General features: G+C 42.3%; 1 protein-coding gene across 1 annotated transcript in view; it reads right to left on the bottom strand.

Moving 5' to 3' along the window:
- KIAA1549 (KIAA1549 ortholog) overlaps positions 1–22,015 on the bottom strand; it is a 156,378-nt gene that overhangs the window by 59,715 nt on the left and 74,648 nt on the right. Inside the window, exons 7-12 of the mRNA XM_047837624.1 lie at positions 20,444–20,574; positions 17,886–18,069; positions 16,597–16,656; positions 14,987–15,135; positions 4,607–4,784; positions 1,229–1,413 (exon numbers count right to left, since the gene is read on the bottom strand). Coding sequence (XP_047693580.1) covers positions 1,229–1,413; positions 4,607–4,784; positions 14,987–15,135; positions 16,597–16,656; positions 17,886–18,069; positions 20,444–20,574 — 887 coding nt within the window. The remainder of the gene's footprint in view (positions 1–1,228; positions 1,414–4,606; positions 4,785–14,986; positions 15,136–16,596; positions 16,657–17,885; positions 18,070–20,443; positions 20,575–22,015) is intronic.

Consider the following 22,015-nt stretch of genomic DNA (forward strand, 5'->3'; position numbering starts at 1 on the left):
GCAGGTATAGGTTTGTAATAGGCAGCGTTTCTTACAGCCAAACAGAATAAATTTCAAAGGCTAACAGGCAGCCCTTTATTTCTTCTTGTTCTGCCTCTTGCTTGCTTTTTTTAATCAAACTTCTAGAGTCAAATGAGCCCTCTAAATGTGTGAGACCCACAGAGGGTGTACATTCATAAACACAGTAGATGGACCACCATTTTCCATTCCCTTGGCAATGGCTAATTGGCACGATGGGCTACACGTGTGCAGCTACTGACTTCTTCTTGGGTACTTGGCATGTTTTTGCTCAGAAAAGATCAACCAAAACTAGACACTTACTAAGAGTCAATATCTTTGCTCTGAAACTGCTATGTGACAAACATTGCAGGAACCACTCAAACATAAATGTGAGAACTGCTATTATTATAAAAACTAAATTGAATGCTTTGGAATGACATGAAAAAGATGTTTTAAAAACACTGCTGTCAAATTAGGGGTAGGTGAATTAACTCTAAAAGATGGCAGACTTGGAGTGGGTGTTGAAAAAAAATAATCTAGAGAATTCTGCACTCAGGTTGCTTGCTCTTCTCTAAAGAAACCCAAGCTGGAAACAGCAGCTGATGCATTAGAGGTGTTATTTCTTACAAGAAAAACCACACAGAATCTTCTCAGTAAACCAACAATCCCAAAAATAAAATATAAAAGAGAAAAAGATTCAGAGTATATCAAAAGATTGGCAAATAAGAACCCACTTGTATATTTAAAATGTTTAAGGCATGCAGTATCATTTTTTAATGATTACATGATCTTAATCAAGGTGGATAGTGGACTTCCAATATGGTGCATGGAAAATAAACCAACTGTCTAGTGAGGCCGTGTATGAACGAAATTGAGATACAGATCTGAGAAAACCTCCCTTAGCTCCTGTTCTCTGAAGCTATCCAGGGTTAAAATAGATCAGAATTCATACAAAAATGGATGTGATCATCTCATAAATAAAATCACACAACCTGGGAGCTTATAACATTCCTAAGCCTTGATACGGCTTCATCTTCTTGGCACATATTTAATTCTAAGAAGAAACAGGGTTCCAGTAAGCAAATATGAGGCAAAGGGATACCACCGTTAAAGCCACAAAATGTCCCTACTAGCTCCCTCTCCTGTCTTTCAGTATCAAGAGCCTGAACTCAGCCTACCCCAGCCCGTAAGACGGCCTATGTGACCACGGGGCAGTTACGCCCCTTACCTTCTGACGCTGCTGGATGTTGGCCACCGTGTCAGGCTGGAAGTCCAACTTGTCCGTGCGGCAGAGTTTCCAGTAGAGGATGATGACGATCACCGTCACCACGAGCACTGGAATGACCACACCGACAATGACCCAGAGGTTGCTGCTCTGGGACTCTGGTGACGGCCTCTTCACTCTGTCCAAGGCTGCAGACAAAGAAGACAGGTCATTCGCTAATTCTTCTGCACTCGTTTACCGGACAGCCCTTCTGTGAGGAACACGAAGAACATGCCTTCTTCTGTGAGAAACCTGGAGAGTCCTTGTCGTTTCAGGTCAAAACAAGTAGTTGGAGGCTGTGATCTCCTGATGGCTAGAAACATGACTCAGTAAACAAACACAACACAGACTGTTACGTCCTCAATGCACTAGTGACCACAGTGACATAGGTGATGTGTCTAAAGGAACATGGCTCATCTGATGGCAGAGCTAGGTTAATTCCAGGTCTCCTGACTTCCAGTGTGTTCCACCAGCTCCATTGTAACCTCACTCCAGGAACGCTTCCATACTAAAAACCAGAAACCCCAACAAGTAATCTGTGAGCATCGCCTTAATTTCCTCACCTTTTCTCCCTCTAAACCCCTAAAGCAAGATTTGAGGTACCAGATGTCAATTTTTAAATTATGTGAAATCCCACTTACTGATTCCAAATCTGCCACTCCCCACCCTCCTGACCACCCCAACCACTGCCAAGCCTCCCATCTGACATGATCTTGAAGGAATAGGCTTCAACCCCTCTGCCTTCAATTCCTTCACCAGCTCCTTTCCCTAACCTTGTCTCCTGATCCAGGGCCCTTGACCTCTTCATTCTGCACCCATCCTCTCAAAGGTCTCAGCTCCACTTAAAGCTCAGGTTCCAGGGGCGCCTGGGTGGCGCAGTCGGTTGAGCGTCCGACTTCAGCCAGGTCACGATCTCGCGGTCTGGGAGTTCGAGCCCGGCATCGGGCTCTGGGCTGATGGCTCAGAGCCTAGAGCCTGTTTCCGATTCTGTGTCTCCCTCTCTCTCTGCCCCTCCCCCGTTCATGCTCTGTCTCTCTCTGTCCCAAAAATAAATAAACGTTGAAAAAAAAAAATTAAAAAAAAAAAAAAAAAAAAAAAAAAAGCTCAGGTTCCAATCACCAGACAACCCAAACCCAAATGTCTCCCTCCCCTCTGCCCAACCTCCTCATCCGTTGTGATCACTTCCTAAAGACCTCTCCATGACAATAGTAGTTTCCTCCCTTTCTAAGTTATTTTACTCTGGTTACTTTGGCCTTGCAATCAGTACCTTACTATATTTTAAAATGCATTTTATTACATAAACGTGTTATCTTGATATACGGCACCACTCCACTCATTAATATGGTCATGACTCTAAGTCTTGTCTCTTGCAATACATTTCAGTCTCCACAGGCAGGGGCTAAGTCTTACGCTTTTTTCATATCCTATAATGGTTAACATGTGCTATGGGATCAAAATGTTTCTGCTCAAAGATGTAACAACACAAACATTCCCGGTGCCGGCTTAAATGTTGGGTTTAGGCCCTGAGAGAGTGACAAGGGAAGGGAGCGAGCCCTCTGAAGCACATGCACTATGCAGAAAGCACAAATGAGAGAGCACAGGCTATGCGGGAAATGAAAAAGAGGACAAAGTGTTAATCTTATTTTTGAACTTGACCTGAATATAGTCTATATATGTGACTCATTTTGCATGAAAACAACTGACCATACGGAAAGAGTGACAGAATCAAACCGAGGAGCTGGGACAAGTGGATCCTCTCCTTGGATCTCACCTAGTAACACCCTGGGGGAGGCACGGATTCACCAAATGAGTCCCTGATACCAGGGTCTATGGCTGCCCTAGGGCCTGACGTTGGCTGAGGCTTCCAATCCTAGGATCCTTATCCTGTGGATTTTAGCAAGAAACTGAGGAAAGAGATGTGCAAAGAGCAAATGGAAGTAGTGGGAAAGGTGCCCGTACCATATCGCAATCGATCTTTTTTCAAAAGTGAAGTGCTTAGCTGGAATGCTGTGAGCACAGAGCCTGCTTGAGATTCTCTGCCTGCCTGCCTGCCTGCCCCTCTCTCTCTCTCTCTCTCAGGATGGATAAATAAACTTAAATTATTTTTCATAAAATAAAATAAAATAAAATAAAATAAAATAAAATAAAATAAAATAAAATAAAATAAAATACAAAACGTCCTAGATGAAGAAAACTAAGAGCTTTGTTTATTTTTTTCTCACTGCTCTGAAACAGAACATACTAACATGCAACCGTATCTGAAATACACAAACACAAACCACCAACAGCTATTTGCTTAAACTCTCTCCACTGTCATCTATGAATCAGGCAAAGTGTGCCCGGGAGTCCTCGTACTGCTTAGTTTCCAGGGACAAGTACAGATTTCACAAAGAATCTTCCATTATCAAGGATAACCGTGAAGCTGTCATTTTTCAAAAGTGCCTTTGCCTCCTCTGTGTTCCCTACAAAGACCTTTTCAAGAGTCTCTGATGCTCAATTACTTCTCAACACTTACTTATCCCCTTACTCTTGGGAGAAAATATCACCAAGCTCCCTACAAGGATTGCTCTCTGGCTCATAATGCAAGAACATCCACATTAAAATAGCAGCCTGATTCATAAGGGAACATTTAGAGAAATACGCTCTTCCACGCCCCTCCTTCTCCTTCATTTTAAATACCCAAAATCTGGGAGCTGAAAAATAAGGCATCGAGAGCAATCACTGCCAGGGGGCCAAGTATCTTCCAACAATAATACAGAAATATCAAAATACCTCTTTCTAAATTGTGAAGTACTGTGAGGATGGGGAGGGAGAGAAATAGCAATGAAAAGGGGACGGATCAAGGACTTCTTTGTGTTAAAAAACTCAGAAGGAAGCCAGTAAATGCAGAGGGCACCTCCCAGCTTCCTGTGTGACTAACTGTCCCCACCAACGTTCAAAATACGACAGACAAGATTTTGGAATAAATACAGAGAAAGCAAGTTATTTTACCGAAGACAAAATTTTTAAAAGAAAAATAGTACAGGAGCAGGGGAAAAAATATTACAGTTAACTTAAGCTACGAGAACTCACTCTAACACTTGGAATACAAAATGCCAGGTAAGAAAAACAGCAGTGAAGGCTAAATCAACAAAATAAATAAAGAAGGACTTGTCAAGTGAATTTTCACAACTGACATCTTATTCGAGCGTCCTGTAATAAGGGTTTAAGACAGAAATCTACTCTGTGCACGTAAGAGTGCTTTAAATTCAGATTTCGTTGTCAGAAAACAGACTGGCTTTTGACCACAGCACAGCTTGACAATACTTGACAATACTTAGGGTCTATGCCTCATGCACTTACGTTGGGCAACAGCACCTTGAATTCGGTAACCCAAGATAATGGCTGCTCTCTGGATATCTATCTTGTTAATCAGATCTGAAGACTTGACTGCACTGAGTCTTTCTCCATCTTGATCCTCCACAAAGTAGATGAGCTGCACGGGATTGTCATCTCCCTCTAGCCTTGACACGTTTACCATCTGAAAGATAACAGAAACCATTAGCATTTTCAAAGCTCATGTTTCCAGATGCCCTTTCTCAGGGCACTCCATCTTGACTGTGGTATTCAGGATTCATTCGTCCTCATACTGAGCTCGTTACACCATTCTGGATCCCAGAATCCCCACGATGCTGTCTTGATGGGAAGGTGGACGGTTAAAACGAAAGTTACTCTGTACGGAATAACAAATGTGCTTCATCTTGCTCAGAGTCTGCTCTGAGACACATGAGCAAGTTGGATACAGAGAACGCAAGGCTGCCAAGTCCACGCAGTCTAGAACTGCTACCAACCAGCTCCAGCACATCACAGGAGAACGCTAATGTCCTCCCCACATGAATCGTAACCATTAGGTACACCCCTGGTTCCCAGAAACTATTACTGGTTCTATCCAATCTCATCTTGAATCTTATCAGCATTCTCTCTTTTTTTGGTACGAGGTTTCTCAATCTTCTCTACTGCCATTTTGGTTCAGTGGGGGGCTATCCCAAGTATTGCAGGATATTCAGCATCATCACTGTCCTCCACTCACTAGATGCCAGTACCAGTAACCATACCCTCCCATACTAGTTGTGACAAACAAAAATGTCACCAGACATTGCCAAATGTACCCTACATGGCAGGGGACGGGGGCAGCAAAATCACCCTCACTTGAGAACCACTGCTCTCAGGATGATAAATCTCACAAATTCTTTAACATCCCACTCTCAGTGATAGATAGATCATCCAGACAGAGAATCATAAGGAAACAGCAGATTTGAGCAACACTATAGACTAAAGGAACCTAACAGACATTTACAGAGCATTCCATCCAGTATCAATAGAAGTGAATACACATTCTTCTCAAGCACACGTGGAACATTTTCTAGGATACCATATGTTGGGCCACAAAACAAGCCTCAACAAATTCAAGAAGACAGAAGTGATATCAAGTATCTATTCTGACCCCAATGGTATGAAACTAATCAATAATAGGAGAAAAGCTGGAAATTTCACAGGGAAATTAAACAGCACACTCCTGAAAACACCAATAGACCAAAGAAGAAATCAAAAGGGAAATTTAAAAAGTATCTTGAGACAAATGAAAGAAACACAACATACCACAAACTTATGGGATACAGCAAAAGCAGTTTAAGAGGAAAGTTTATAGCTATAAATGCATACATCAAGAAAAAAGAAAGATCTCAAATAAAAATTAGCTTTACACCTCAAGGAACTGGAAGGAAGGAGGGAAGGAAGGAAGGAAAAAGACAAGACCTAAGCCCAAGTTAGCAGAAGGTAGAAAATAATAAAGTTTAGAACAGAAATAAATAAAACAGAGAATAGGAAAAATGAACAAAACTACGAGTTGGCTCTAAAAAGATAAAATTGACAAATCTTCAGTGAGACTAACCAAAAAAAGGACTTAAATGAAAGTTATAAATAAAATAGGAGACACTGCAACAGATAACAGAAATACAAAGGATCATAAGAGAATACCATAAATTATACACCAACAAATTGGATAACCTAGAAGCAATGGATAAACACACATGACCTACTGAGACTGAATCACAAAGAAACAGAAAATGTGAACAGACCAATAAGGACTGAGAAGATTGAATCAGTAATCAAAAACTTCCCAACAAAAAAAGCCCAGGACCAGACGGTTTCACTGATGAATCCTACCAAACATTTGAAGTATTAATGCTAATCCTTCTCAAAATTTTCCAAAGCAATAAAGAGAAGGGAACATTCCCAAACTCATTTTATGAGACCAATAATACCCTGATACCAAACTCCAATAAGGGTACTACGAAAGAAAAGAAAAGAAAAGAAAAGAAAAGAAAAGAAAAGAAAAGAAAAGAAAAGAAAACTAAAAGAAAGAAAGAAAGAAAGAAAGAAAGAAAGAAAGAAAGAAAGAAAAAAAGAAAGAAAGGAAGAAAGGAAGGAAGGAAGGAAGGAAGGAAGGAAGGAAGGAAGGAAGGAAACTACAGGCCACTATCTCTGATGAATTAGATGTAAAAATTCTCAACAAAATATATTTCTAGCAAACCAAATGCAACAGCACATTAAAAAGATAATGCACCAGGGCACCTGGGTGGCTCAGTCAGTTAAGAGACTGATTTTGGCTCAGGTCATTATCTCACATTTCATGAGTTTGAGCCCCACATCAGGCTGTGCTGACAGCTTGGAGCCTGGAGTCTGCTTCAGATTCTGTGTCTCCCTCTCTCTTTCTGCCCCTCCCCTGCTCATGCTCAGGCTCATGCTCTGTCTCTCTCTCTGTCTCTCTCTCAAAAATAAACAAACATTTAAAAAAAAATTTTTTTTAAAAGATCATGCACCGTGATCAAGTGGGATTCATCCTTGAGATACAAGCATGGTTCAACATATGCAAATCAGTAAGTGTGATATATCACATAAAAAAATGAAAGATAAAAATCATATGATCATCTCAAAAGATGTAGGTAAAGTATATGACAAAACTCAATATCCATTAATGATAAAAACTCTCAACAAATTAAGTGTAGAAGGAAATACCTCAACATACTACAGGCCATATATGACAAACCCACAGCTAACATACTCAGTGGTATAAGGTTGAAAGTTTTTCCTATAAGATCAGAAACAAGAGTGTCTACTCTCACTATTCCTATTCAACACAGTACTGGAAGTCCTAGCCAGTGCAATTAGGCAAGAAAAAGAAATAAAAGGCATCCAAATCAGAAAGAAAGAAGTAAAATCTATCACTATTTACAGATAACATGATATTATATATAGAAAACCCTAAAGACTCCACCAAAAAAAAAAAAAAAAACTATTAGAATAAATGAGTGCAGTAAAGTTACAGGATACAAAATTAATACATGAAAATCTGTTATGTTTTTATGCATCAACAATAAGGTATCTGAAAAAACAATAAATAAAACAATCCCATTCACAACAGCATCAAAAATAATAAAATACTAAGGAATAAACTGAACCAAGGAATTAGAAAATCTGTACACTGAGGGGCAGCTGGGTGGCTCACTCAGTTAAGCACCCAACTTCGGCTCAGATCACGATCTCATGGTTCATAAGTTCAAGCCCCACATCAGGCTCCTCTGCTGTCAGCACGGAGCTTGCTTTGGCTCCTCTGTCCCCCTCTCTATGCCCTTCCCCTGCTTGTGGTCTCTTGCTCTCTTTCAAAAATAAAATAAACACTGAAAAATTAAAAAAAAAAAAAAGATCTGTGCACTGAAAATATAAGATGCTGATCAAAGAAACTAAAGACACAAATAAATAGAAAGATATCCTGTGTTCGTGGATTGGAATAATTAACATTGTTAAAGCATCCATATTATCCAAAGCCATCTATAGGTGCCATCTATTGCCGTCAAAATTCCAGTGGCATTTAGAAATAGGAAACAATCCTAAAATTCATATGGAACCACAGAGGACCATGGTGACAAAGGAGCCAAGAATACTCAATGGGGAAGAGATGGTCTTTTCAATAAATGGTGCTGGGAAAACTGTGTATTCACATCCAAAAGAATGAAAGTGGGCCCCTCACAAAAATTAACTCCAATGGAAAGATTTAAATGTAAGACCTGAAACCACAAAACTCCTAGAATAAAACATAAGGGCAAGGCTCCTTGACACTGTTCTTGGCAATGATTTTCTGGATATAACGCTGAAAGCACAAGCTACAAAGCAAAAAATAAACAAGCAGACTATATCAAACTTAAAAACTTCTGCACAGCGAAAAAGGAAAAAAAGATTCAACAAAATGAAAAGGCAACCTACAGAATGGAAGAAATTATGCACAAATCAAATATTTGATAAGGGGTTAATAACCAAAATATATAAGGAACTCAAACCACTCAGTAGCAAAAAACACAAAAAAACTCTCATTTAAAAATGGTCATTATGGGGCGCCTGGGTGGCGCAGTCGGTTAAGCGTCCGACTTCAGCCAGGTCACGATCTCGCGGTCCATGAGTTCGAGCCCCGCGTCGGGCTCTGGGCTGATGGCTCAGAGCCTGGAGCCTGTTTTCGATTCTGTGTCTCCCTCTCTCTCTGCCCCTCCCCCGTTCATGCTCTGTCTCTCTCTGTCCCAAAAATAAATAAACGTTGAAAAAAAAAATTTTTTTAAATGGTCATTATGGCACAAGAACAGACACTCAGATCAACGGAACAGAATAGAGAGCCCAGAAATGGACACATAAACGTATGGCCAACTAATCTTTGACAAAGCAGGAAAGAATATCCAATGGAATAAAGACAGCCTCCTCAGCTGTCCAACTGTCCAACCAGTTGTCCAGATGGTGCTGGGAAAACTGGATAACGACATGCAGAAGAATGAACCTGGACCACTTTCTTACACCATACACAAAAATAAACTCAAAGTGGATGAAAGACCTCAATGTAAGACAGGAAGCCATCAAAATCCTCGAGGAGAGAGCAGGCAAAAACCTCTTTGATCTTGGCCGCAGCAACTTCTTACTCAACACATCTCCAGAGGCAAGGGAAACAAAAGCAAAAATGAACTACTGGGACCGCATCAAAATAAAAAGCTTCTGTACTGTGAAGGAAACAATCAGCAAAACTAAAAGGCAACCAACAGAATGGGGGAAGATATTTGCAAATGACATATCAGATAAAGGGTTAGTATCCAAAATCTATAATGAACTTATCAAACTCAATACTCAAAAAAAAAAAATAATCCAGCGAAGAAATGGGCAAAAGACATGAATAGACACTTCTCCAAGGAAGACATCCAGATGACCAACTGACACATGAAAAAATGCTCAAAGTCACTCATCATCAGGGACATACAAATCAGAACCACAATGAGATACCACCTCACACCTGTCAGAATGGCTAACATTAACAACTCAGGCAACAACAGATGTTGGCAAGGATGCAGAGAAAGAGGATCTCTTTTGCATTGTTGGTGGGAATGCAAGCTGGTGCAGCCACTCTAGAAAACAGTATGGAGGTTCCTCAAAAAACTAAAAATAGAACTACCCTACGACCCGGCAACTGCACTACTAGGCATTTATCCACAGGATACAGGTGTGCTATTTCGAAGGGACACATGCACCCTCATGTTTATAGGAGCACTATCAACAATAGCAAAGTATGGAAAGAGCCCAAATGTCCATCGATGGATGAATGGATAAAGAAGATGTGGTGTGGGGTGCCTGGGTGGCTCAGTCGGTTGGGCGGCCGACTTCGGCTCAGGTTGTGATCTCGCGGTCCGTGAGTTCGAGCCCCGCGTCGGGCTCTGTGCTGACAGCTCGGAGCCTGGAGCCTATTTCGGATTCTGTGTCTCCCTCTCTCTGACCCTCCCCCATTCATGCTCTGTCTCTCTCTGTCTCAAAAATAAATAAACAGTAAAAAATTAAAAAAAAAAAGAAAGAAGATGTGGTGTATGTATGTATGTATGTATGTACATACATACAATGGAGTATTACTCGGCAATCAAAAAGAATGAAATCTTGCCATTTGCAACTGGAGGATGGAACTGGAGGGGATTATGCTAAGTGAAATTAGTCAGAGAAAGACAAAAATCATATGACTTCACTCATATGAGGACTTTCAGAGACAAAACAGATGAATATAAGGGAAGGGAAACAAAAATAATATAAAAACAGGGAGAGGGACAAAACAGAAGAGACTCATGAATATGGAGAACAAACTGAGGGTTGCTGGAGAGGTTGTGGGAGGGGGGATGGGTTAAATGGGTAAGGGGTATTAAGGAACTTACTCCTGAAATCATTGTTGCACTATATGCTAACTAATTTGGATGTAAATTCCAAAAAAATAAAATTAAAAAATAAAATTTAAAAAAAATGGGCATTAGATCTGAATAGACATTTTTCCAAAACAGATATACATATGGCCAACAATTATATGAAAAGGTAAACATCACTAATCATCAGAGAAATGCAAATCATAACCACAATGAGGTATCACCTCACACCTGTTAGAATAGTATCAGAAAGATAATAGATGAGTGCTGATCAGGAAGTAGAGGAAAGGGAACCCTTATGCATGGTTGGTGGGAATGTACAATGGTGCAGCCATTGTGGAAAACAGTAGGGAGGTTCCTCAAAAAAATTAAAATGGAACTACCATATGATCCAGGTCTCCCACTTCCAGATACATAGCCAAAGGAAGTGAAATCCACAAAATCTTGAAAAGATATCTGAACACCCCTGTTCACTGCAGCATTATTTACAATGGCCAAGACATGGAAGCGACCTAAGTGTCCGCCTCTGGATGAAAAAAGATGTGATGTGACACACACACACGCACAGAACATTATTCAGTGATAAGAAAGAAGGAAATCCTTCCATTTGCAACAACATGGATGGACCACGAGGGCATTATGCAAAGCAAAATAAGTCAGACAGAGAAAGACAAATACTGTATGATCTCACTTATATGTGGAATCTAAAAAAGCCAGATTCACAAGAACAGACAGTAGGTGGTAGTTGCCAGGGGCAGGGGGTGGGAGAAATGGGTGATGGTGGACAAAGGGTACAAACTTTCAGCGACAAGATAAAGAAGTTCCAGGGGTCCAATGCACAGCACAGTGACCCTAATTAACAATACTGTATTATATACTTGAAAGTTGCTCGGAGTGTAGATCTTAAAAATTCTCACCACATACACAAAAAAGGGAACTATGTGAGTAATGAATGTGTTAACTAATTTTACTGTGGTAATCATTTTGCAGTATATACATACATGAAGTCATGACGTGATACACTTTAAACCTATACAGTGTCATATGTCAATTATATCTCAATCAAGCTAGAAAGCCATGCTTAAATTCACAATCTCCTAGGTCAAACAGTACTTTGATTTGTCCCAAAATTGCTATCTCTCAGGTGTTAAAGGTAGTCCTTTCACATTAGGACTTCGGAATCTGTGTACCTGCTATATCAGCTTTATACAAATATACCTTTCTATTTTGTTGCTGTTTCTCTTAATAATATGCAACAATTTCGCTGCCCCTTTAGACTCCAGCAAACTGCACGACTGATGTTCTGGGGAAATGCCAACATTGAGTCCAAGCCCTCTATTTTAGACAGACAACTTGAATGTTTGGTCTCTACGTTTGCAACTGGCAAAATGCAGCTGCTACTTGGCCAGCCACGTGTGCAGAATTGTAATACTGCCCCGTGTTCTGGACTTGGCTGCTAGACTCCTCCCTCATCACCGGAAACTTCTGGCAAATCAACCATTTCATGATTTCACTGTGAATGCCTTCTTTCAGATTATTTATAAGCTCCTTAACAACACAGGTCCAAACTCTCATCCCTGAAGAATCTGTTCTTTATACCTCTCCATCCTGAGAAGGGCTCATCTATCCTGCCCTTTGTTTGCTATTTCTAGGCTAATTCCCTGACCACTTCTTTTCCCTAACCACCTCCTCCTCCCCCGAACTGGGCTGTAGTGATTAATTTTTATTAGCCTTTAGAGTGGAAGACTATCAAAGGGCTACTGAAAAGCAAGGAGATTATACCCACCTGTGTCACTACCTGCATGCCTGTTTATTACACTGAAAAGTTCTGATACATTTCGGAAATGGGTTTTTCTTGCAGAAACCAGGTACCCATCTACTTGGGTACATAATTAAAGATTCTACAAGCTTATTCAGTCTGAAAGCAATGATCAGTAGACTCTAATTCTAGCATCCTTTCTAGATGACTTACCAGATTCATATCTGGAATCCATACAACCACAGTACAACGTGGCCATCATTTGGGGCAACATTTTCAATTTCATTTTTTAAATTATTTTCTGATTCAAATCACATGTTTACTCTACAAATTATATGCTCACTGTGAAATTTTGAAAAACACACAAAAAGTATAAAGAACAAAATGAAAATCACCTGAAATTCAACCAACCAAAGAAAATCACTGCCAACATTCTGGCATATTGCCATTTTTTTGCATAGGTTTTATATTAATATTTGGATGAGAGTACAGACATTCTTTGGTAGTCTCTCTTCACTTGAGCATTTCTCTATATCACTCAATAATTTTTAAAAAATGACACTGGCTACATAACATTCCAACATGAGAAGATTCACTGTAATTTATTTACTCGTTCTCCAACTGCAGGACATTTAGGTAGTTTTAATACTTTCACTTTTGCAGATTATATTTTGATGAAGAGTCCTGCACTACTGTAGATGAACCCTTGTCCACACATCTTCACACTGTGTCACTCTAAGGGGGACGAGATGTCGGGCAGGCCTCTAGTTAATCCATCAGATGGCACCACTGGCCATGTGGCTTGGCTCCCACAAATCTCATATTCCTACCTTAGGGAACTTGCACAATGAAAGTAGCACCTCATTATGCAGCTTTGTGGTGCTCTGCGGGGAGTAAGCTTAGGAATTCCCTGAGCTTCCACCTATGGGTTAACAGGGCATATAGGAACAGGAAGCCTCAGGATGAAAGCGTCCAAAATCAGGTAAACAAGATTAGATATTCAGGGAGGAAACGCCCCCCAACTTAGTACAACAGCAGAAAGCTGCTTTCACAGCAAGGAAGGACCAAAATAGGTAAGCGGGGCTACAGACCGCAGCAGGGCTAAGTTGCCCAGAGCAGAGCTAAGTAGCAAAAGAAAGGTGCCATGTTGACCCTGAGGTGCCATGCTGTGTCCCTCTTGTCCCCTAGGCTAGCTAGATAAACACACCTTGGTGCCTCATGCCCGCAGTAAACAACCATCTGCCCAGCACCAGGATTTTGTTTTATATTGACCAAAACCCCTAACACTGCATATCTTCGAAAACCCCTTTTCCCTCATACCCATGAGTTAATGTTCACGGTTTCATTGTCTCTTTGTGCACGTCTATCACGCTTATAAGCCTTCTGATCCTAATAAAAACGGAGCAAAGACCCTTACTCCGGGCTCTTGTCTCCTCCCGGACATTAGCCTCTCTCGCATTTTAATCCTCCATCGGCTCTCTTGCTGGACAAGAGAGAACTTCAGACCCAGAGTCTACAACGGTGCTCTATAACTGCTTCATGTGCATAAATTAACCTCCACCAAGACCTTGAGCTCTATGAAGCCAGGGCTGCTAAACAGGGCAAGGCTTTTTACATGTCATTTTAATTTTTTATTTTCTGCTTATTTAATATTACTCTCAATGTTTTATTAGTTTTTAAAAATTTCTCTATACTCTACTTAACCTGACAAGGGAACTACTCTGGGGAGGGGAATCAAGAACTGTGCTTATGGGCAAAACTTGCTAAAAGGGTGACAGAACAATGATGTCAGCTCAAGGCACCCCCCCCCCCCCCGTCGTCCCCCACCCCAGGTCCAGCTGTGCACCTTCCTCTCTGTTACCTCCAAACCACCCACCTCTCTGCCCCTGCACTTCTGGGTCTCATCCCACTTTCCTGCCTCTGCAATGCCATGGCTCTAAATATCCCAGTTTGCTAGCTCTGTAAGTCAGCAGTCAAAAAAGAAAAAAAAATCCAAAAATAACATAATTCACATTGAGATGGGAATAAATTACAGCCCGAACCTCCGACTCTCTGTGAGCATGTGAATTTCTTCACAGATCATTTTTCGGTTCTGTCATTCATAACCTTTCTGCTAGTTTACAAAATGAGACGTATGGTGACAGATGGTAGGTACCTAGACTTACTGTGGCAGTCACGATGGAGTGTATGCAAATATCCAATCATTATCTTGCACCCCTGAAACTAATATAATGGTATCTATCAATTTTGCTTCAATTAAAAAAAAAAAGTGAAGACCACTGGGTAATACGAAACAACCACGGTTGACAGGAGGCAGGAAGGATGAAGTGCCTGCAGAGAGGGCACGAAATTCTCCTCTCTCCGATGGCTTAAGGTCTCTTCCAACTGGATGATTTACAGCGAAGATGCTATTAATAATACTTCCACTGCATAAAATGGACATTTTTGGTAATTAAAAAACTACTCTGCAAATAAGGTCACCTGATGGCAGGGCAACCCAGTGACACACTTCCTTTCCTCTGCTCCCCACGGGGTCTATTTGTCTAGACGCTAGTTGAACTGAAATGCTCCCACGTTCAGCCACTACCTGATACTGCCACCAGTCTAAATGAGAATTTTCTCACGGCACTTTCCATTTGCATGAAAACACAGCATGTTTTTAGACGAGCGCCTCCCCCCTCCGCCCCTCCTCCCTTGGCCTTCTCAGAGTACCTGCACGATGCTGTTCCCGGCAGCGATGGTGGCCCTTCTCCACATCCGCCTCCGGGTGGACACCTCGCTGAGCAGCTGAGCCAGTTTGCGTTCCATCTCAGCCTGAAACACTTCATTCTGGAGCTGCTTCTCGACAACGCCCAGGAGAACTACATTCACAAAACAAAACACATGCAGGCGCCAAAACAAGTTAGCAGTGGAGGAAAAATGGGTGCGTGTGCAGGAGATGTTAACATAGGGTTGCTATAGAGTGCCAGTCCCTAGGGAGGACACACTAAGAGGAGAAAAAGGGAATGTGGACAGGGTCACAGGGAGCCAGGAAGGGCTGCTCAGAAGTCTCATTTACAGCTCCAAGCTCCAAGTGCTACACAAACTGGTGGCCACAAGTCCCAGGAACTCAGCAGTGGAAGAGCTTTGGAGCTAAGAACTCCCACACAAGATCAAACATTTTATTTGCACTTATTTCAAAACTTCTGGAAATGGTCTGAGTTCATATGTTATCTTGACTCAAGACTTAGACTCGTAAACTGACCCAAGAGAGAAGGGTGCCTGCCTTAAGCCATCTGCCATAAACAAGATTATCGAACAGATAACGGGCTGGTCGGCGTATTACAGGAGAAAAAGGCATGTGCTTTTCAACCAGAACTGGCTCAAATCTGCTCTGAGACAGAACCACAGACAAGTCCCTTAAGTGCTTTGAAAATTATCCGGAGGGGCGCCTGGGTGGCTCAGTCTGTTAAATGTCTGACTTCAGCTCAGGTCATGATGTCGCAGTTCGTGGGTTCGAGCCCTACGTTGGGCTCTGTGCCGACAGCTCAGAGCCTGGAGACTGCTTCAGACTCTATGTGTCTCTTTCTCTCTGCCCCTCCCCTGCTTGCTCTCTGTCTCTCTAAAAAACTAAAATGAAAAGTAAAGTATCTGGAAAATGGTGCCACTGTACTATCAAAGAGGTGGAGCCTTTACACGGGCTGTTGTATGTGAAGTGAGGAGGGTCTGCAGGTACCGAGAACCCATAAGTTGTGGCCATGACCACTGTACATGCTTCTTCCCCCGGACCAGTTACTTACTGTGCCGCTCACATGCTGGGCGCACAGTGAGGGTGTAACTACCTCTTACACTTTGATTACCCAGTTAGAAAGCCTTTATCTGCAATGCCACAGCTATAAATATCTGACCCAGGCCCATACAACTTTTAAAAAAGCTTCTTAAAAAAAAAAAACCAAAAACAAAACAAAAAAGCTTCTTACTTGCTCACCAAGCTTTCATCCTCATACAACCAAATAAATAAGGCTTTTTAGAAAAAAAGAAATCCTTGCTTTGGAACCTCATCCTGTTCTGGATCAGAAGACGGTCAATTCTTGATAGACGTTCCCCCGGACCTGACGTATGAATTTTAAAGAAAGCCAATTCTTTTTGTGCCATAACTCAGTGGGGCGCGTTGCCACAGCTGAATCCGAATTCCTTTCTCATTCATTCTTTGCCAGGAATTTAAGGTACATTATGCCCTGAATTTAGGACTCGGAAACAAGAAAGGCAGTATCGTGCTCAATACGCCCGCACAGACTTTTTTATTCTTACAGTTTCCAAAACATTATGTAAGTTAAATATACCTGTTCTCACCCAAGAGGACTTCAGCAGCTGGGATAAGTTGAGCTGTGGGTACTGGAAGGCTATAAAAAGAAAAAGAGGGAAATCTGTAAAAAGCAGGTTTGCAACCATCAGAAAGGTAAGTCTAGGGAGTACCCGGTAAGTCACAGCACACTGACTTTCCTAAACTACCGAGCACAAAATATGGAAGAACAAGATGCCAGACTGGTGTGAAGGCACAGACAATATGCAGTTTCTGAGCATGAGAGTCTCCAGGAGAAAGACACAGAGAAAGAAATAGAAGGCTTGTTTGAGTGACACTGTGGACAGTGCTTCACAGAGAGAGCCCGCCCACAAGGTCCCCTTGAAATCTCATAGTTCCAGAGCAATGGTTTTTCACACTGTGTTCCCCAGGGCCCTAGGCTTTCCCAGCAATGACTCAGGGTCCCTATGTCCTGGCTTGCCTGGGATAGTCCCAGGGCACCCCGGCTGTCCCACATACTTATTATTTTATCCCTACCTGCACTGCACAGAACTGAAAGGTGCTATTTGTAAAGAACAATTCTCTCCCTGCCTGCTCTTGCATTTGATAAGTTACTCTTTCTAATTTAATTAACAGCACACTAAAACACAGAAAGGTCCTTAGACCATTTGGCTGTTCCATTTTGAAAAAGAATTTGATGTGGGTTTTTTTTTTTTTTTGCCTGACTTCAACCCTGGAATCTGCTGTTTTTTTGAAGTAAACGTTTTCCCCACCCCCACCCCCACTCCATTTGCACCGTGAATCTAACTGCTTCAGCCAGGAAGAAAGGTTTTGTTTGGTGTTGTTTATTATTCCTTTTTTTTTTTTTTTTCAGTTTTACATGTACATGCAGTAAATTTTACTCTTTTTTAGGATACAGTTTTATGGCTTTGGACAAACGCACAAACTTGCATAACCACCGCCACCATAAAGAACAGAACAGGCACATCAGCCCCCCTCAAAATTGCCTTCTGCTACTCTCTTGCTGTCTAGCTTTCCTCCCACGCATCACCCCTGGCAACCACAGGTCTGCTCTCTGTGCCTCTGGGCTTCACCTTTTCCAGAACTGTCCTCATCTTTAACAGCCCAGGTTACTCTCAAAAGACAATACTACACCCAGGCCTGGGGGTGAGGAGGGCTCTGGGGACCCTGCCTTGACTCTGAGAAGCTCCAATTTTAGCTGATTTATAGTCTGGATTTCAGCCAAATATTTCAAGTGAAAAGAAGAGGTCCAGCAATGAAAATATCCGTGGTCACTTCCCCAGGGATTCAGGCAACGGCAGTACTCACGTTCAGCAATCTGGAGCACTGGGTATCCCAGGTAGAAACTGAACTCCACCACGCTCAAGTTCCTGAGCAGCTGGCTGACTTCCGTCCCGTTCAAAAACCCCTGAGCGCCTCTGACCGCAAAGACGATATTCACCGGGCCCCGCCGAGGAGCCGGCCTGGAAGCACCCATGGTGACATTCAAGATCTGAAAGAAGGAAGGTAGGATGAGCTTCCAAAAGGAAGCAAAACATTCGGCTAAAAGCCTGTGATTTCTCCCTCACCATTTCTCTCGTTGATTTTTTTTGTTTTTTTTGAAGGAGGTAACGTTTTCAAAGGAACGAACTGGCTTCACCACCTGGTTCCCGTCTGCGATACTTAAAATTCTGTTTACTGAAAATGTTTTTTACATTGGGTGGTGCACTGAACACAAGTATTTATAGTCCCTCCCGCTCCCTCCCACCCCAAATCCCCACTGAAATAACAATATAGCTGAACAAAGGGGAGTAAACCCACAACAGGGCTGAGAATGGAAGAAAATCAGAGATTCTGTCAAATTCCTGGAAGATGGAGAGAGGGTGGGATCATCATGATAGAAGCCAGAACTGAGGGAACTGAGACCCAAACCACACACAGGCCTGGAGCCCAGGAGCCAAGAGCTGGCTGCCCCAGGAGAGCTCTGCAGGAACGGTCACCAGAGGAGACAATCAGGACAATTAATCAAAGCCCGTGTGCCAAGAAGTCGAGTTGACTTTGTCCCTCTTCTTTCCTTTCTAACTACCACACACAGGCCAACACACAGGAGCTGGCGGAAGCCACATCTTCACCCTGACCGGCCCAAAAAAACCGCTCCCTGGGCAGAAAGGATCTTCCCGTCAGAGCAAGCTTAAAGACTGTGGGTTTGGACCCTAACAAGAAGGTGGGGCGAGACTGCGATAACCCCAATGCACACAAGAGACAGAGAAGGAAACAAAAGGAAAAAAAGAGCAGAGCTGCGGTGAAAATTACACCGAAGCGCTCCATCCCCAGGAACCCTTATCCTACAGGGAGGCGGGGGTCCCAGTCTGTCCCACCACCTGCAGTGGCATACTCTGCCCCACCCGGTGCTCCAGCGAATTTTCCCAGCAGGAGACAGGGCGGATACAGACACAGACACCACAGCTGAAGGGGAGAGCGGCCAAAATCAACAACCTGCTTCTTCACTCCTAACGGCGACCAACCCACGGTCTCCAAATATTTACAGTAAACTAGGAGCACGAACCCAAAAGAACAAGATCAACACAGAACAACAGCTGCAGAGAAAACAGAGACAACTTGGGAACCAGAAGGCAACTTCTAGCAAATTCTCAGTAATCTCCTCAGAGACTTTTCCAGGCGATAGCGCATCTTCATTCAAGGTAATCCTGCATCTTTGCAGGAGAAGCCACAAAGAAAAAGGAGCAAAGAACAACAACAACAAAGGATAGCTGAAAGAAAATTCAGCAGAGGGACTGAAAAACATGATGGATGCAGTTGAAGATGAAATTAATGACTTCAGGGGACAAAGTTTAGAAAATCTGTAAAAATAGGGAATTTTCAAAAGAGATGGACCATAGAAGAAAAAATAAGAAATATGAAAGGTGGATCCAGGTACACCAAAATCTATTTAATATAAATTGTAGAGGGGACCTGGGTGGCTCAGTTGGTTAAGCGTCCAACTTTGGCTCAGGTCATGATCTCACAATTCATGAGTTCGAGCCCTGCATCAGGCTCTGCACTGACAGTGTGGAGCCTACTTGAGATTCCCTCTTTCAATCTCTCTCTCTCTCTCTCTTACATTCTCTCTCTCAAAATAAATAAATAACCTGTAAAAAATGTGTAAGTCATAGAAAAAGAGAAAAAAGAATGTGGAGAAAAATATCAAAGAAATACAAAAACATTAGCAGTTTCCATACAATACATACAAAGCCTGTTTTGTTTTGTTTTTTTTTTTAACATTTATTTATTTTTGAGAGAGAGAGAGAGAGAGAGTGTGTGTGAGCTGGTGAGGGGCAGAGAAAGAGGGAGACACAGAATCCAAAGCAGGCTCCAGGCTCTGAGCTGTTAGCACAGAGCCCAGTGCACGGCTCAAACTCAAGGACCATGAGATCATGACCTGAGCCGATGTTGGCTGCTTAACTGACTGAGCCACCCAGGCGTCCCCAAAGCCTGTTCTTTAATTTGTGGCTATATTCTGTTTTTAGAGTGAAGTGCTACATTTCATGGTATTCCACAACGTGAAACGCTAGTGTATTTAGGCATTTAGGTTGATACCATTCCTTCTTAGAACATTCTAGAATTTCTGGCATATGCTCATCGCTCTCTAGCTTGCCACATTTGAGCTCCCTAGTTATCCTGTTACTCTACAATCTTCAAATACGCCTAGCCTACTCACGCCATGTGAACTCAGGGCCCTGGAAAGAGGTCAACCTTGATTCATGTGAACAGAACCTCTTCTAAGAGAGGAAATGAGGAAGAGTGCATTATGGCCTAAACGAAAGATGTGAAGCTAGTTCGTCTTCCAAGGACAAAGCACCTTGTTCTGCATCCCGCGCTATTCTCACCTGCACAGTGAGGTTATGCGTCCCCTGGTGGTGTTTGCTCACTTCCGAAAGAGCTATCATCAGGCCTTTCTCGATGCGCTGGGTGAAGCTGCACAAGCCAGTATCCACACTCTGAGGCACAAACTGAAGTACTGAGAGAAGGAAAGCAATCACAGGCCCACGAACCAGGCGTTGCTTTAGTATTGACGAATGAGGACGGGAAAAATACTATCTAGCTCAACTAACACATCCATAGCACGGGATGAAGTACTAAGAGGTATCACTGATGGGTAGTAAGAGGGCTGCCTCTGCACCAAGCATATATATATATACGATGTGAAGGTGGCTCGTATCATTTTAAAATGGAAAAACAGGGGCGCCTGGGTGGCTCAGTCGGTTGAGCATCCAACTTCGGCTCAGGTCATGATCTCGTGGTCCGTGAGTTCGAGCCCCGCGTCGGGCTCTGGGCTGATGGCTCAGAGCCTGGAGCCTGTTTCAGATTCTGTGTCTCCCTCTCTCTCTGACCCTCCCCTGTTCATGCTCTGTCTCTCTCTGTCTCAAAAATGAATAAAACATTAAAAAAAAAATTTTTTAATGGAAACACAATCAGCATCAAAAGATTCAACTGACTGAAACATTCCAAATATGAAATGTGAAATCTTACATAGTTACAGGTGAAATGACAGGATATGTGGTATTACTTTAAAACACTCAACTCCTCCAAAAAAACACTGTGGGGATAGATGAAACAAAACTGGGAACACACTGATAATTTTTCAAGCGCGGATGTGTATGGAGTGTATTAACAGTCCTCATCTCTTAGGGCGCCTGGATGGCTCAGTTGGTAGAGCACACAACTCTTGATCTCAGGGTTGTGAGTTCAAGCCCCACACTGGGCATGGAGCTTACGTAAAAATATAATGACTTTACTTTTTTTTAATTTTTTAATGTTTATTTTTGAAAGAGAGAGAGAGAGACAAAGCGTGAGTGGGAGAGGAGCAGAGACAGAGGGAGACACAGAATCTGAAGCGGGCTCCAGGCTCTGAGCTGTCAGTACAGAGCCCGACGCAGGGCTTGAACCCATGAACCACGAGATCATGACCTGAGCCGAAGTCAGATGCTTAACTGACTGAGCGACCCAGGCGCTCCATGAATTCTTTTTTTTAAAGGTCTTCGTCTCTTAGAAGCATGGGCTGAAATATTTATGAGGGAGATGACATGGTGCCATTTCAAAATAATGTGAGAGGAGGGCACATAGATGTAACAAGACTGACTTAGGAGTTGAAATTTGCTGAAGCCATATGAGGAGTACATGGGGGGCTCATTCAATTATTCTGTGTACTTTCACATCTGCTGGAAATTTTCCATAATTACAACGTGTTTTTTTATTTTTTTTTAATATGAAATTTATTGTCAAATTGGTTTCCATACAACACCCAGTGCTCATCCCAACAGGTGCCCTCCTCAATGCCCATCACCCACTTCCCCCTCCCTCCCACCCCCATAATTTTAAAGAAAAATTTTTAAGTCCTCCCTCAATATTTGAAAAACATAAAAAATACAGTGACATTTTATTGACAAATCAAAACAACT

Source organism: Prionailurus viverrinus, chromosome A2 (genome assembly GCF_022837055.1).
Source record: "Prionailurus viverrinus isolate Anna chromosome A2, UM_Priviv_1.0, whole genome shotgun sequence".
Classification (NCBI taxonomy): domain Eukaryota; kingdom Metazoa; phylum Chordata; class Mammalia; order Carnivora; family Felidae; genus Prionailurus; species Prionailurus viverrinus.